This window comes from Phaseolus vulgaris, chromosome 2 (assembly GCF_051622355.1).
Source record: "Phaseolus vulgaris cultivar YP4 chromosome 2, ASM5162235v1, whole genome shotgun sequence".
NCBI lineage: Eukaryota > Viridiplantae > Streptophyta > Magnoliopsida > Fabales > Fabaceae > Phaseolus > Phaseolus vulgaris.
Genome location: NC_143499.1, coordinates 28,912,978 through 28,929,568, shown reverse-complemented (window position 1 = coordinate 28,929,568; position 16,591 = coordinate 28,912,978). Strand labels below are relative to the sequence as shown.

The window sequence follows — 16,591 nt, the reverse complement described above, 5'->3', positions numbered from 1 at the left end:
GCTGGTTAATTTCAGTTTCATTCACATGATGTTGATGTTAAAAATGGAGATTTAACTAGGTAATTCATCAAAATTGAAAACCGCTAAATAAGGGGATAATTGGAGGTGTAAAAGGTAGTAATATGGTGCAGGTTCTCAAATACATCAAAATAAAATACTTGTTTTGATTATATAATTACATTATCACAAAATCATACGTCTTATTCCTTTTATTTTTTCATTGGATAAAAAGCTTATACTAATAAACGAGTTTTTAGATGGGTTTTAGGTTCTTTTGCAAACTATTTTGTGTGCTTGGCTGGGGATTTTATTTACAAGTTTTTAATACTTCTGACTATTCTTGATTACGTTGTCCATTCTATCATGCATGAGTTTTTTTTTTAATTCTCTTGCAATTGCTATTCAATATAAAAACTCTTTTTTATTATTTTCATCATATAATAATAATAATAATAATAATATTATTATTATTATTATTTATTTTTAATGAGATGTTAAAAGTTTATTGTTCAAATTTTTTATGTTTATATCTTATCATTTATTCATCAACTCATAAACAAACTTACTATTTTTAAAGGATAATCCAAATTCTGTCAGATTAATTTGTTGGATATCAATTCCTATTTGTGATGAACTGTGGAGTTTTAATTCTTAATAAAAGAAAAACTACTTTCTTAGAGAAATTGTGAGGGTGAAAATTCTTTTTCCCTTCTCTTGTTCCTTAAGACTTGATCAATTATATAGACTGAATTATTTTTCATCAAAATTAGAAATGAAATAATCATAATATAATAATTTAATTGTTTGATTATAAAACAGTTATCAAACTTATTAATTGATTATATTTGTTGAAATCATATTTTTAGAGATACAAGTTAAGTAGGAGATAGTCTTGCCAAATATTAATTATCATTATCTTTAAACTCATCTTTTACTAGTTTGCTCCCACCTTATTCTTATTTGCTTTTATGTGTTGATAAAGTTGGAAATATGTACTCTTGCTGTATTTTTTATTCATAAATAAAAATAAATTTAAAAAAATTTGCCTTCTTCATTCCTATTATAAAATACAATAATTTTATTTCTAGCATACATTATATATATATATATATATATGTACATATTTATTGAACAAAAAACATAATACAAATATTAGTTAATTTACACTGTTAATTTAAAATTTAATAAAAAACTTGCATTAATAAAAATTCTCTGTACTTATTTATTTCGAGTTTTTATATATAAATAAAAGTTAGGTAAGAAAACATCAATGATAGACTTATGAAATTTAATATTTATTTAAACACGATGACAATGATAATTATATTTATAAAATTTTAAATAATAATGTTACTATTCAAGTTTATGTAAATAATAATGTTTTTGTATCATAATTTTTTGTGGTGGAGAACAATCGATTTTTTAAGTTTATAGTGTTTTGATAATAGTATTTTAGAACTAATTATTAAATAACTATTTTAAACTTATAGACTTTTATTATTTTTAAAAAATTATTTAAATTTGTATTTATCGTTTATTTCATTCTTGTTTTTGTAGTACTCATCATGTGTCAACAAAAAAAAGGTAAACTTGACAGTCACAACTTTTAAAGTCTGCAGTTCCATTACCCGCATTCTTAACTAGCCTCCAAACAACTAGTGACACTAAACATATAAGGGTGATGAATAATACGAAAAGAGAAAAGTTTCTTTCAACAGCCTCTTTAATAAAAAAAACATATATTTAACAAACAATTATAATAATATAATAATACTTTAAATTAAAAAAAAAATATTAAGATATGTGTTTCAACTGTTCACAGTGTCAACATATGATTATTGATAACAAAACTTCTTCTTGGGGAAGAAGCATATTTGGAATACCCTTGTTGACAGGAAAGCGTCGCCCAGTTTCAGGGCAAACAAGAGCTCCTTCCTCAAGGTGGAGTTCCAAGAGAGCATGGTGAAACCTGTTCAGAAATTCATCAGAGTTCAGCATGGAAGAGTCTGCCTTCTCAGGTAGTTCAGTGTATCCCATGGCTCGTGATGCATCAACGAAAGCCTTCCAATGAACCTTCTGAAACATCTTTTTCAGAAATTCCCTATTCATTTCCACACTCTTTTCTGCTACTTTCTCTGCTTCAATGCGCAGTGGGAACCCATTCACCACACCCTTTATGTTCGATGACAGCATGTTATGTGTTAGCAGTCTCATCTTTACTAACAACTCACCACCACTTCAAACTTAGCCCTAACAATGGCAGCAAACGATGTGGAGCGTGAAGTTAGCTTTAGCAACTGCAAAGTCACAACGCTCCAATGTTCTGTGTGTGGCAAGGTTCTCTATTTCATTCTTATTAAATAGACCAAGCAATTTTAATAGTTTGTTGAAAACTGGAGTCATCTTATAATATAAATAAATAGATGTTATTCTCTAATAAGAATTGACTAATTTATCTTATTAATAAGATTTGACTAATTTATCTTATTGTTATGTTTTTTAACTAATTTGGTGTATTCTTTTTATTTAAGAAATTAAGATTTCCATAGATTAAAGAGGTGATAATTGATATGATTGGGATTTATGAAATTAAATTTGTTTTTAAATAAGTTATATGATAGACAACTTTCTAAAACTCGATCCCAATATTTTCATATTTTAGTTTATTATATCCTTTTAATTTGTCCTCCAATTGACTGTTATCTTTATTTTTATTTTTTTATATCTTATTTTATTTTTTAATCTTTATGTTTTATAATTTATTTTAATTTTATTTTTATCTCTTATCTTTGTTATTAATATCTCTTAATTTTATTTTTCTTTATCTTTTATTTTTTCTTTATCTTTTATATTTTAATTTTATATAAATTAACAGGTGAGTAATTGGTTAGTTTATTAGGAATAAATTATTAAAGTTAACAATTATTCAATTTCTATTTATCTAATTCCTTATTTCATTATAAATTTTAAAGATTTGTATATATGTGTGAAATATTTAGTTCGAATCTTATAAGTTAGTTAGAATTATATAAATTAGTTATTATTTATTTATTTTAATAATTAATGAATTTGCTAGGACATAAAATTTAACAACTTCTTCTATTATCTCTAATATATTTATCAATATCAACAAATAATATTTACTTAACAATAATTTATATACAAACTGTGATAAGATATAATCATAATCCTGATAGAAAATAAGACTACAAAAAAGTTTATATAAGAAATTTAGTACTAACAAAAAAATTCATTTAAACTTGAATTGAATCCTTTACTCATCATTAACCCTTCTCCATATACTCAAGAAGATTCATGTGACCCTTCTCCATATACTCAAGAAGATTCATGTGACTATAAAGATGATTATCTTTTTAATAAAAAATTATTCGTTCCTATAAATTATGGAGGTATAAATTAAAATCTTTCAAAAATCACGAGCAACTACATGTGAATATTGGATAAATGATAATTGTTCCATCAACAATTTTAATAATATCAAGATAGGTTCCTTTTCAATATTTTTTAGCTTCTATGCCAGATTGAGTGTTATGAGATGTACTTTTATAATACACATTCTGAAATATATTTATAAATTTAAAAATATATTTTGGAGTGTAACACGTCTTAGAATGTATTTGTGGATCTAAAAATTTAGTCTGTACATTTCATAAAGTATTATTGGATTGTGCAATCTTCATTATATTAATATATTTCAATTATACATTTCATATGATATTTTCGGGATTTAGAAATACATACCAAATGAACAATTCGTAATTTATTTTTTCAAGAACACAATTATCATTTCATTCTCTCATAAGGGGGTGTAGATTTAAAAACTTGTGGAGATTTAAAATCTCGTGGGTGCATAGTGCAATACTTTTTTTTGTCATGACCATTTATCATAGGACATTACATTCTGCATCCCCTCTATTGATGTTGCAATCTTGTAAAAATTGAATTTTCAATTTTACCCTTCAGAAATATGTATTATGGTTCTGCAATTTAAAATATATTTTTGAAATAATGCACATTCCTTTTTGAATTTAGAAACAAATTCTAGATGTAAATTTTTAAATGTATTAATACATTCCATAATACATTTATAAAATCTGAAAATACATTTCAATTTCAAGATGTGCATTCTAAAAAGAATTACCATATTAGACTATTTAAAAGGTATTCCATAGATAAGAAATATATGTAATCTAGAATATATGTGGGAACAAGTATATGATTTTCCCTCATAGATACCAATGTTTTAAAACATAAGGATGATAAAATGCAATATCCTCTCTCAAATAACCATTATAAATTATTATAAAAAATATTCAAGTTAATAATAATCTGTATTTAATTACCATTATAAAATATTATGAAAAACTCAAGTTGATAATAACCCGTATTTACTATTTATTGAAAATACAGAAGTTGTCAAGTTACTAACCCGTATTTGATTATTAAGAAAATGCTTTTGAGGAATCTTCATAAAGGACATTTCCTATTCCTTGTTCTTTTTGTCTTTTTCAGTTTCATACCTTGTCATTTTGTCAAATGATGTACATTCATGATCGCATTGGTCATTTTATTGAGTTTTTTATACATCATTTCTTATTTGATGGAAAAAAGTGGTGAATGGGTAATTCTATTAGTTATCCTTGCAATACGAATGAAAAATAAAAATAAATAAAATCATTAATGTATCATATAGTACAGGCTCCTTTTAAACGTTGTTCACCAAAAATGTAAATAAATTTGAAACAGTAATTTTTTTCTTTTTTGTTTCTTACAAAAGCACAATTTTTTTTGTTTTTACTTAAATCTTAGATTACACATCAAATATATTTATTACAATATATAAGAGAAATAATATTATTATTATCATATATATATATATATATATATAAATATATATATATACCATTAACTACATTTTCAAATTCAATATTTTGACTTCAATTATTATTCTGTTTAAAATAATATATACATCAAGTATAAGTACATTTTTTCCCTTTTCATACAAATCTACATTATATATTGTTTCTGTAACATTTTTCATTCAAATTATAGATTATACATAACATTCAGTGATAAAAAATAATTAGTTGCTATAGTGACTAAATTAGAAACTATTTTAAAGACTAAAAAATTTTTTGTTTTTAAATTAGTTTATATTATTGTTAGATGATATCTAATTAACAAAAGGTTTTTTTACTACCAAATTTAGAAACTAAATAATTGGTAGTTAAAATCTTTTTGCTAATTAGATACCAATTTAAAAATCATTTAACAATAATAAAAACTAATTTAAAAACTAATTTTTTTAGTTTCTAAAATGGTCTCTAATTTAGTTACTATAACAACTTTTTTTTTCTCTAAAATTGGTTTCTATTTAATATTTGTCTTGTAGCTATATAAAAAATAATATATGTATATATACATTTTAAATACATAAAATTAAAATTAATATGAATATTAAATTTAACCTAGTAAAATAAGATGTATAACAAAAAATACACGCTCAAATAGTATAATAAAATTATCATCATCACTGATAAAAGATTAAATTACAAATTAGATAATATTGATAAAATATTAAATTGGTAACTTATATAAAATAGATTCCAAGATCTATTAATCATGTTCATGGTCAATAAAATAAAATTGGTTAAAAATTAAATGTTTAAATGTAATAAATATCCAGTTATAATAATCAGACTCAGTCAAATATATAAACAAAATAAAAATATCGAAAAAATTATTATCTGACGAAAGATTAAATGGGAAAATAAGATTAAAAAAAGATGGCAAAATCTATCAATGTTCAAATTCAATAAAATAAAATCGGTAAAAATATTTAAGTGGCCAATAAGATTAAGTATCTTTTCATCATACCCAGAATAAATAAAATATTATTAAAATTAATGAGACAATATTAATAATATAAAATAGCTAAAAATAATTTTTTTATTTTTTCGGAGTTAATGAGACAATATTATTGATGAAATTAATTATATTCATAAATAAGATACTATAGATAGCGAGATATATTAATTACATTCATATACAATAAAACAAAACAAAATATGTATTTATCATATTTAGAATCAATAAAATATTCATGGAAACAAATTTATCATACTCACAATTAATAAGATAATACCGGTAAAGATAAAATTAATAAATAAGTTAAAATAAATAATGCGATCTATTTATTATTTCCACAAGTAATAAGATAATATCTTTAAAAATTATTTTGATAAATAAGATTAAATAGATAGCAAGTACAATGAATCATGTTCAGATAAACTGTATTACTAAAAGATAGTATTACTAAAAGATTAGATTAGTAAATAATATAAAAATACGTAGAAATATTTTTTTGTTATAGTTTTAGAGTCAATAGGACAATATTAATATAATTAAATTAGTATTTATAAGAATATATAATGAGAATTATCTCATTGATCTAGTCATTTTTTATTTTATTTTGTACAGGATAATACTTTAAAGGCACAATAAATTTTTTTAAAATGAAGATACACATTTAAAAAGGAACTATAATATAGTGGAATAAAAGAAGAAAAAGAAAAATAATTAAAAGTGGCAATAAAATCTTTCACTGGGGAGATGGAAAAAACAAGTAACCATCCCGATAGTAATTAGGCTAATGTTTAGGGTGATTGATTTTATATAATTCAAACTTTTTTGTTACAACACAAGTTGATTAACACGTATAATGAATAAGTATTTAATAATTTTATTTTTATATAATAAAATTTATATATATATATATACTTAAAATAATTATAAAATTAAAATTGAAAAATGGTGATAAAACATATTTTTATGTGTACCAGTAAAAGATAAAATAGTTAGTGAGATATATATTCGAATATAATAAAATATGATAGGTGAAAATAATTATACCTGTAAATATAATAAAATATTTATCTATCGAATTCGAAGTCTGAAAAAATAATATTTATAAAATATTAAATTACTAAAAAAAGTAATCTGGTAAATAAAATTAAATATATAGAAATATTTAATTAGTATATCCTATATATTGATGAGATTAGTGCATAAGATAAATAAATAAGATAAACCCTAAATCATAATCTTATAATCTTGTTGAAAGTCAAAAAGTTAAATTGATAAAAAGATTTTATTGATATACAAAAGATCTCATATAAATATTTTAAACTATGAGATTGTCTCTTCTATATAATACACACACTAAATCATTCCATCATTTTATAACATACAAATTTTTATTTTGAGAGTTCAAATTTGAATCGCAATACAACACAGATATGATTACTTCAAAATTGGTGAAGAAGACACAATGTAACAAGAGGCAATATGATGACACTAGCGAGTCTGCTCCTTTGATTCCAATGGAACCACTTCCAAGAGACAACAAGAGGCAACTCACCGACACTAATCAGTCTTCTTTGATTCCAATAAAATCAATTCCACAAGACTTGTTGATCAATGTGGTTGCAAGGATAAGCTCTGAATCTTACATTGATCATTACAACATGAAAGTATGCTGCAGAGATTTTTTTCATGCTTCAAAAGACAACTACATGTGGCAACAAGTTTCTTTGGAAAAGTTCCCCTTAATTCCATGGTCACATAAAGAAGCTTTTGATTCTTTTATGCAAAATTGTAAAGAAGGTGGAAATATAGAAGCTTTGTATAGAGTGGGATTGCAAGAATTGAAGAGTTTCGTTGGAAATATAGAGAAAGGCATGAAAGACTTGAAGATGGCTGAAGAAAAGGGTCACTTGGAAGCAAAATATACATATGCTTTGATTTTATTATGCTCTTACGACGGTAATTTGAGAAAAGAAGGAGTTGAGTATATGCAATTTTTGAGAAATGCGAAGTGTGTTGTAAATTGCAGAAATAAGGTAAGAACATTATTGGAAGGACTATGGAAAAGACCTTATGGAACAATAATGCGCAATCCAACTCCTTTATGTTACGAGAAGCCATGCAAATGTTGGAATCTAAAGAAAGGGACTTGGCAATTGGTAGATAATGAGGATGATGATGATAGTATTCAAAATTCATGTGAGAATTGTAGGTGGGATGTTGAGTTAGATTTTTTTTATGATGTTTTATTTTATCCTTTTTAGTTTTACCAATCTTCAAATGATAAGATTTTTCACGTTAATACTAGTGAAGATACATTCTGTAATGTTTTGTTTTGATGGTTGAAATCTTTTACTTCTAAACATGATTAGTCTCCTATAATTTTTTTCATTTAAAAAAATAATGTACAAGCAAAAGATAATTAGTGATACATTACTTAAAATATGAAAGGGAGAAAATATTCATCTAATTAAATTTATGATTTTTCTTGAATTAACTAATCAATATATAATTTTAATTATTTTTTGTGCGAAGACTATTAATTTTTACCAACTAAAACTTGCAATTTTTATTCGTTAGTTACTAATTAATGACTAGTAGAAAAGTATAAAATTGTATATTGTAATATTTACTGTTAATATCAAAATTGACTAAATGGTGAATCTTGATTTTCTTGTGAATCACATTTCATATTTATTTATAATAATTATAGAGCAGACTCTTTAGAAAAAAAAAATGTTATTCACCAAATTTTGTAAATAAATTTGAAATAATAACTTTACAGTAATTTTTGTCTTTCCACAACACTTCTTTTCAAAATATTATCTACCTAATTATGTACCATTATTATAAAAAAAATCATTTGATTTCATGATAATTTGAGGTTGAATAACCTTTTAAAAGAGTAATATTTAAGGGTACTTGATTGAATTTTGAATTTTTAGTTTCTTGGTGGAAATCTGAAATCGGGAAATGAAGCAAGATTTTTAAGGAATGATTTTTATTCAAATTTCTGAAAAACAATTTCATTAATGCGGTGAAAAACTGATTCTTTTTAGTGAAAGTAACTTTTTTTTCTGAAAAAGAAAATTATATTGTATTTATTACATTGTGTGGTAATTTTTTTTTTCAGCAAAGAATTAATAAAATTAAATTGAGGGACACTTTAGGGGTGTCCCAACTCTTTTAAAAAAAAACTAAAAGCCAAAAATCAAATCTAACATATAGATTAAACTAACCTAGACAAACAAACATGCCTAGGCATCCAGAATAAACAGACCCAGCAACATACAAGACTAACTCCTCTCAAAAAAATCTCAAACCACTCCTCCTAAAGGTATGAAAGTTGCCCCGCATTACCTTCAAAAAATCGCTCGTACACCTATACCACCCTCTTTTAACTGATCCTAAAAAGCATATACTCACCCCAACTCAAGATTTAACTATATATTACAAGGCACCTTCACATTTCCAGATTCAGAAAAAGCCTGCTACTTGGCTGCAATATCGGGCTCGAGACTTCCTAAGCGGAAAGTCCAACATCCTGTTTCGGTCAGATGAAAAAAATGCTGCAATGCCTAACACTAGACTAACACAGTTGGTTGACCATAACACCCTGCAGAGCCATCCAACTACTTAGAGAAAATTCTGATGTACCACAGTAGCATCACAACATGCTTTTGCAATGATCTTTCATGAACACTCCACTTTCCAAAAATTCTTCTTTAAAACCTCTGCTTAATTCTACTTCCAACTTTTCTTCGGCATCATTCCAATATCTCCCAGAGAAAACTCTTTCTTCCAAACCTAATATGACGTTATATACATGGGAACTCCGCATACCTTCAAAGTGCTTTACTCTCATCCTGCTCCTTAACCGAAATATATCCCTGCTCCCCACGGCTTAACCTGCATAAAAAAGAAACAACCTTCCCCTCCACACAAAGCCAAAACACATAAACCAGAACAACAAAATATGTATGAATTGAACACACCAATAAACAAGTAAAAAGCTGCACTTACCTTGTTACCATATTGACACAGGTTAATGGTGATAAAATCCAGTCTGAAAATGAGAATGTGACTTTCTTATCTTTATGTTTCATCCAAACCCATGATTGTACTTGTGCCATAGTAAAGATTTCCTCTGCATCTACCTTTGCTTGGTTAAAAGTGACCCTATTTCTATGCTTCCATATACTCCATACAATTGAAACCCAAAGGCTCTTCCATAATCTATTGCCTTCCTTGTTAAAACAAATACTAGAAAATTGTTCAAAATGATGATACAACTCATTGTGGTTCACCGAACTAATTCCCATCCAGCTAAAGCACATATTCCATACTTTACTTGATTCCCTACATGAAAGGAGAATGTGTGTGGTTGTCTCCTCTTCCTTTTCGCATAAAGCACATAAAGTGTCACTTAGAGACACACCCCTTTTACTCAGATTATGTTTTGTCGCGATCCTATTCAAGAGTGCTCTCCAAACATAAAACATAGCTGAGGGCAAAACCTTCAGACTCCAAAGAGAACCGAACACTGATTCCCCCCAGGCCTGTAATTAACTAACTTATTATAAGCAGATTTAACCGAGAAAGTGTATGATGGAGGGTCGTTCCATATCCTTACATCCTCCTTTTCAGGTTGAATTATCACCAATGATATTAAAGACATAAAATCCTCCACCATAGTCTTCTCCCACTCAAACCATTCCCTTCTCCAACTGAACTTCCACTCCCATCTGTCTGTGTTCCAACTGCCAAAACTTTCAATACTCTTATCTTTAAGCTCAGAATTGTTGTATATTCTTTCGTACCTTGCTTTGAGTTGACCAATTGCTAACCATTTGTCTTCCCAAAATTTGATCTTTTCTCCTGATCCTATTTTCCAAGTTGTATTCTGATTAAACCAGTTGTCGTCTTGGTATGAGAGACCTACTTTGCATAAGTCAATCCACCATCTTGATGTAAGCCTACTTCGTTTCAGTGCATGTAAGTTCGACAACCCCCTCAAATCGTATTTAGATTCCAACACCTCCTTCCAGAGTCCGCACTCTGTGGAATGTAATCTCCATAACCACTTTGCCAAGAGAGCCTTATTAAACAAGTCGATACGTCTAATTCCTAGGCCTCCCTCCTCTTTCGCTTTACAAATATTTTCCCAGCTCGTCCAAGCGATTTTCCTCTCTTCCGATCCCCACCCCCATAAAAACTTCCTCTGTAATTTAATAATTTCCTTACACACTCCAGTTGGGGCTTTAAAGAAGGATAAAAAAAAGAGTGGTACGACATTGATAACAGATTTTATAAGACAGACTCTTCCCGCAAACGACAGATTCCTACCCTTCCATACGAACAATTTCTTTCTTATCTTGGATAACACTGGTTCCCAAAAGGCACACCTAGCTGGGTTGCCGCCAATAGGTAGGCCTAAGTATGTGAACGGTATATCCATTAGACTGCAATGGAGTATTTCTGAATACATTTTCACCTCGTACCTATCTACTCCGATTGCCCCAATCTTGCTCTTATGAAAGTTTACTTTAAGACCCGAGCTTAATTCAAAACATCTTAAAATAGCCTTGATGCACATAATATTCTGCACATTTGATTCACATACGAAAAGGGTATCATCCGCAAATTGTAGTAAATTCACCTCCACCTTTTTATCCCCTATTTTAACACCTGAGAGCAAGTTTTTTCTTGTCGCTTGTTTTACTAACCCAGCTAAGCCTTGAGCGACAATCAGAAACAAGAACGGTGCCAACGGATCACCTTGTCTAAGATCTCTAGTTGGTTTGAATTCCTTTGTCGGACTACCATTTACCAAGACCGAAACTGTAGCTGATTCAAGACAGGCTCTGATCCACTGGACCCATTTCCCACAAAACCCTAGTCTTCCCATCATATAAAATAAGAACTCCCAACTTACCGAATCATACGCCTTCTCAAAGTCAAGTTTCACAATCACCCCGCTTTTCCTCCTTTTTTTCAATTCGTCCACAACCTCATTCATTACGAGGACACTGTCTAACAAGCCTCTATTAGACAGAAAAGCTGATTGCGAACCATCTATCACATTCCCAATGACCTTTTTAATCCTATTTGCTAGCACTTTTGTCAGAATTTTGTACAAACAACCAACAAGAGATATAGGTCTGTACTCTTCAAGGGATTGAAGATTCTCTGACTTTGGGATCAACGTTATGAAAGATGCATTACAACCCTTTGGGATCGTCCCTTCTTTATGAAAGAATTTTACGGCCCCCAACATGTCTTTTTCTAATAAACTCCAATTATTTTTAATGAAGCTGAAAGTTACACCATCTGGGCCAGGACTTTTTTGACTATCACAATTCCAGATGGCTTCCTTTATTTCTTTATCATCAAACGGATCTGTCAAGAACCTATTTTCAGATTCAGATATCTCCTTGAAAACCACATTATCCAACCTAACTCCAATATCTTCGGTAGCCGACATCTTCGTTTTGTAGAAATCCAACACCATCTCTTTTACCTTGTTTGGTTCTTCCACCCAGTTCCCAGATAGTTTACAATTAACTCCTTTTATCTCATTCCTCATTCTCCTCCATTTTATCGAGGCATGAAAGAATTTGGAGTTTGAATCCCCCTGCTTAATCCATAATGCTCTTGATTTTTGATGTAGAAGGGATTCGTTTCTCTCATTTATGACTTGTAATTGGCTCAGAAGCTCTCTTCTTTCTATGATCCTGTTTTCATCCAAACCGTCTTCATCGTCTCTCGAATCCAGCTCTTGTATTTTCCTCAAAATCTCATATTTTATCTTATCAGTATACCCAAAAACATCTTTATTCCAACCTTTGAGGTCGCTCTTCAACATTTTCAGTTTCTCTTTTAGCACCAAGATTTCGTTACCTTGAACTAAGTAACTGTCCCACTTACTTCTAACAAAATCTTCAAACTCTTTATTTTCCTGCCAAATGTCAAGAAACCTAAAAGGTTTTGGACCCCAATCTGCCACGTTTGATTTTAGCACTAGCGCGCAATGATCAGATATTTGTCTCTCTGTAATGTATTGCTTACTCCCTGACCAATGTTGTAGCCATTCAAAAGACACCAGATACCTGTCAAGCCTACTCTTTGCTTTACCATTAGGTCTATACCAAGTGTATTTTCTTCCAATATAGGGTATATCAACTAGCTCCATATTATCAATAAAGTTATTAAAACCTTCCATTTCTCTCTTATTGCCTCTTACATTATTAACCCCCTTTCGTTCCCTTACATTTCTTATGGAGTTGAAGTCCCCCAATATACACCAAGAATTACACAGGTCCCTTTGTCTAATTTCCAATAACTCTTTCCACATTTGCAATAACAACAAAGATATTTTTCTCCTTAAACCATCCAGAAAACACTATGAACCGTCTATTGATTATGTTACTGTTACACTGGAAGAACATTTTGTGTCAAATCATAAGAATACCCCCTGACCCATTAGATGGTTCGCTATATAAGAAATCAATGTCATTGTCACCCCATAACTTACAACATAAATTTAAGTTGAAATTATTCATTCTTACTTCTTGCAAACACAACATTTTAATCCCTTCCTTTCTAATCGTTTCCTTAACATACCTCCACTTTACAGCGCTCCCAAACCTTCTCACGTTTAAAGAAAGAATTCTCATTAACAACCTATAGCCTCCCCCGCTTCCCTTTTGAGTTTCATAAACCTGTCTCTTTTTTCTAGTTCTTCTAGGCTTACCATAACTTTTCCTTCTTCCCCACATGTAGCCCCTAGTTGTTTACCCAATTCCCAAACTCTAATTGTTTCAAGACTCCCATGTTTCAACCAAAATAAACGATTACAATTATTAATGGCCGAATCAGAAGCAGAATTACTAATTTGAGATAGTACTGACCTTATGTTCTTACGTTCTTCCCGCTTGCTACTTTTGCTTGATTCGCCCACCCAGAACACTCTCCTTTCCATTGTTGCAGAAGAATTAGTAGTGATCGAATTATTGACTTGCTTTCTTTGGTTGTCCCCTGCATCCAAGATCAGTTGGGTCCCCTTGTTCCTTTGCTTGCCGAAAGGAAAGTATGGGTCTTTGATTCTGCTTGATTTTGAATCCAATTGGGTTTGCCTAAGTTTATGTTTGTTCTTCGTGACAACAAAGGCCTGTTGCTTAGAAAATTGGTTAGCCTCCCCCTCTTGTGACTCTCCTAATGAATCCTCCACCCTCGATACTGACTTAGATGAATCGAGAGTCCCCCCTTTATTCTCTTCCGCCATCGTCGATGCTTGAACGGTTGAAACTTCTGCTCCTTTCATTTCCACTCTTTTCGTGCTAAGAGGATTTCTCCTACTCTCCCCGGTATCCCCCGACGACCTAGAGGGGATTGCTGTGATTACTTCATTTGTAAATATCTCATGGTGTGGTGAGGCTTTGTCTTCCCCAAGTTGGCCTCCCTGTTCTGATTCGTTGAGATCCTGGGAGTTTTCGGAGATGGTCAGGCTTCCAAGCGGCCCAATCCAGAGCTGCTCCTCTCCATGGACAACTGGGTCACTTAGCCGCTTAGCCTCGTTAAGGTTTTTACCTATGCACCCCCCTTCCTTCACCACATATGATGCATGGGTCTCCCCTTCTTGGGCCATTTCTGGAGGCCCAAACCGCTTGTCCACGTCAGCCCTACTTGGAGCCGTTGGAGTTCTAGACTCTAGGTCATCCTTTCCAATGATTGTGCTAAAGATAGGTGCAGAAGAAGGACCTATGGGTCTATCCAAAAGGGGGTCGCCACAACCAGTCGGTACGATAGGCTCCGATCTCCGGTGACCTTGTGTCGACGGTGGCTGGGCTTTACATATTTCCGCCAACAAATTCTCCTCTACCACCTTTCTACCATGCTCAAATTCCCTACTCCCCGAACGCACTGATGCATGCATTTGACGCGATTGAGTCCACCTCTGTTTCCATGCTTTCAGATTCTTCACTCCAATGGCATTGACACAGTTTATAGTCTGGGACCGTGCATTCTTCTTCCACCGAAACCTGGTACAGCACCTCGTTAATTTTCATATAACTAGTGATCTTCGCCTCGCAACCCACCGAAACTCTGATTTTGAACCTTGCATACTCGAGCTCTTCCAGAGCCATAGTCGCCTCGTCAACCTCAATAAGTGTTCCCAGTAGCGCTGCGATGTGCTTGAAACAATCAGTATTCCATAACTTCAAAGGAAGTCCTCTACATCTCACCCAAACCAACTTATCTACCGCTACGAATTGTTCTTCCCAAGGGATAATTGTGTCAAACATTTCTTCAAACCAAGCTTTATTCTCCTCTATGCCTTCTTTGATCTTCAACTCATTTTCCCCCTTCAGTAGCACGTGGAAACCCCCCAGAAATTTGACCTTAATGTAACCTAGGCCTCCCAAAATGAAGCTTTCATTTAGGCTAGATACCTTACTTAAATCCGAGACTCTCCCAATATAACACTTATTTAGCCAATCACTGGGAGTCTCCTCTGCTCTAAAATGAATTGCATGCAGGTTATCTCTGTTCTGCGTTTGTGCTCTATCTCTATGACCATACCTTACAGTGTTTGCGTACGTGCTTAACCCTTTTGCCCTCCATTCTTTTTTAACATTTTTCTCAGACTCTATTGCCTTCTCCTTCAACTTAACATTCCACTCCTTTCTTGTATCTGCCGCCCTACTGTATTTTGGTCTATTAACAGACAACTTGATGTGAATGCAATAGCAAGAATACATGATTCTTTGACATTCTTAGGAGCAACTTGAGTTGGTCATGAAATGGCACTTTACTTAGAATTGGATCAATGTTCTAATTCAAGAACTCACCAAGACTTTGCACCAAACCAAAGCTCATATGGAAGTCCATATATTGTCAAATGGAATCAAACACAAGGAATGAAGAACAAGAATTGAAAAGCTGGACAAAATTGAAATGCTAAGCTACTGAACCGAACAACATCAAAGAAACAAAGCTGGAAACACAAATTTAAACGGTGCAAATGAAAGGAAAGACTAGGAAATTAAAAACTACCGAATGAAAATTGAAGAAAAGGAAGAAGAACACTTATAGAAGAAGCTTGCTGGATTTTGAGAATTGGAGAAGCCATTCACGCCACTTGGTTCCTTGTTCCAAGATAAGTGATGGAGTGCCGCCACTTGAAGCTCACCATTGCTCACAAAATAAGGCAAAGGAAGAAGAAGACCTAAGACTCACAATTTCTCTCCAAATTTGAGTATAGTCTCTCTACTATAAAATTCCAATCTGAATTGTGAAGGACCTAAGCCCTCCTTTTATAGGAGTAAGGGCTGGTCATTTACATAGCTTATTCCCTAAGCTACCCAAAAAGCTCCTAAGATCACACCCCCCTTACTAAGCTCACTCCCCAAGCTTCTAGAATTTGCTAAACTAAAGCCTAAAGATGCTTTTACAAAAGAGGTGTCTCATGTTTTTCTCTAAGCACCTTTCTAAACATTATTCTATATTATTTACAATTTAAAAGAAACTATAAAGAGAGATATTTAATATGAAGCCTATTATTTGAGAGTTTGTAGACTTCTTTATCTTTAGGCTTGATCTTCTCTTTGACTTCTTTTAATTTGTGAGAAGACTAGAAGGAAGAACTTCAAATGTGTAGGTGAAAATCTTCTTCCTTCATTAATAAAATCCTCTCCTAGTGGAT

General features: G+C 30.9%; 2 protein-coding genes across 2 annotated transcripts; one reads left to right on the top strand and one right to left on the bottom strand.

The window, feature by feature from the left end:
* Positions 1 to 1,824: 1,824 nt before the first annotated feature.
* Positions 1,825 to 2,313, bottom strand: LOC137809323 (multifunctional methyltransferase subunit TRM112 homolog A). Its single transcript, XM_068610452.2, has one exon. It carries the CDS (start codon positions 2,212 to 2,214, stop codon positions 1,825 to 1,827), a length of 390 nt encoding a protein of 129 aa, XP_068466553.1. The 5' UTR covers positions 2,215 to 2,313.
* Positions 2,314 to 7,319: 5,006 nt separating this feature from the next.
* LOC137809322 (uncharacterized) lies at positions 7,320 to 8,150 on the top strand. Its single transcript, XM_068610451.1, has one exon. The coding sequence runs from the start codon at positions 7,320 to 7,322 to the stop codon at positions 8,148 to 8,150; it is 831 nt and encodes a 276-aa protein (XP_068466552.1).
* Positions 8,151 to 16,591: the final 8,441 nt, after the last annotated feature.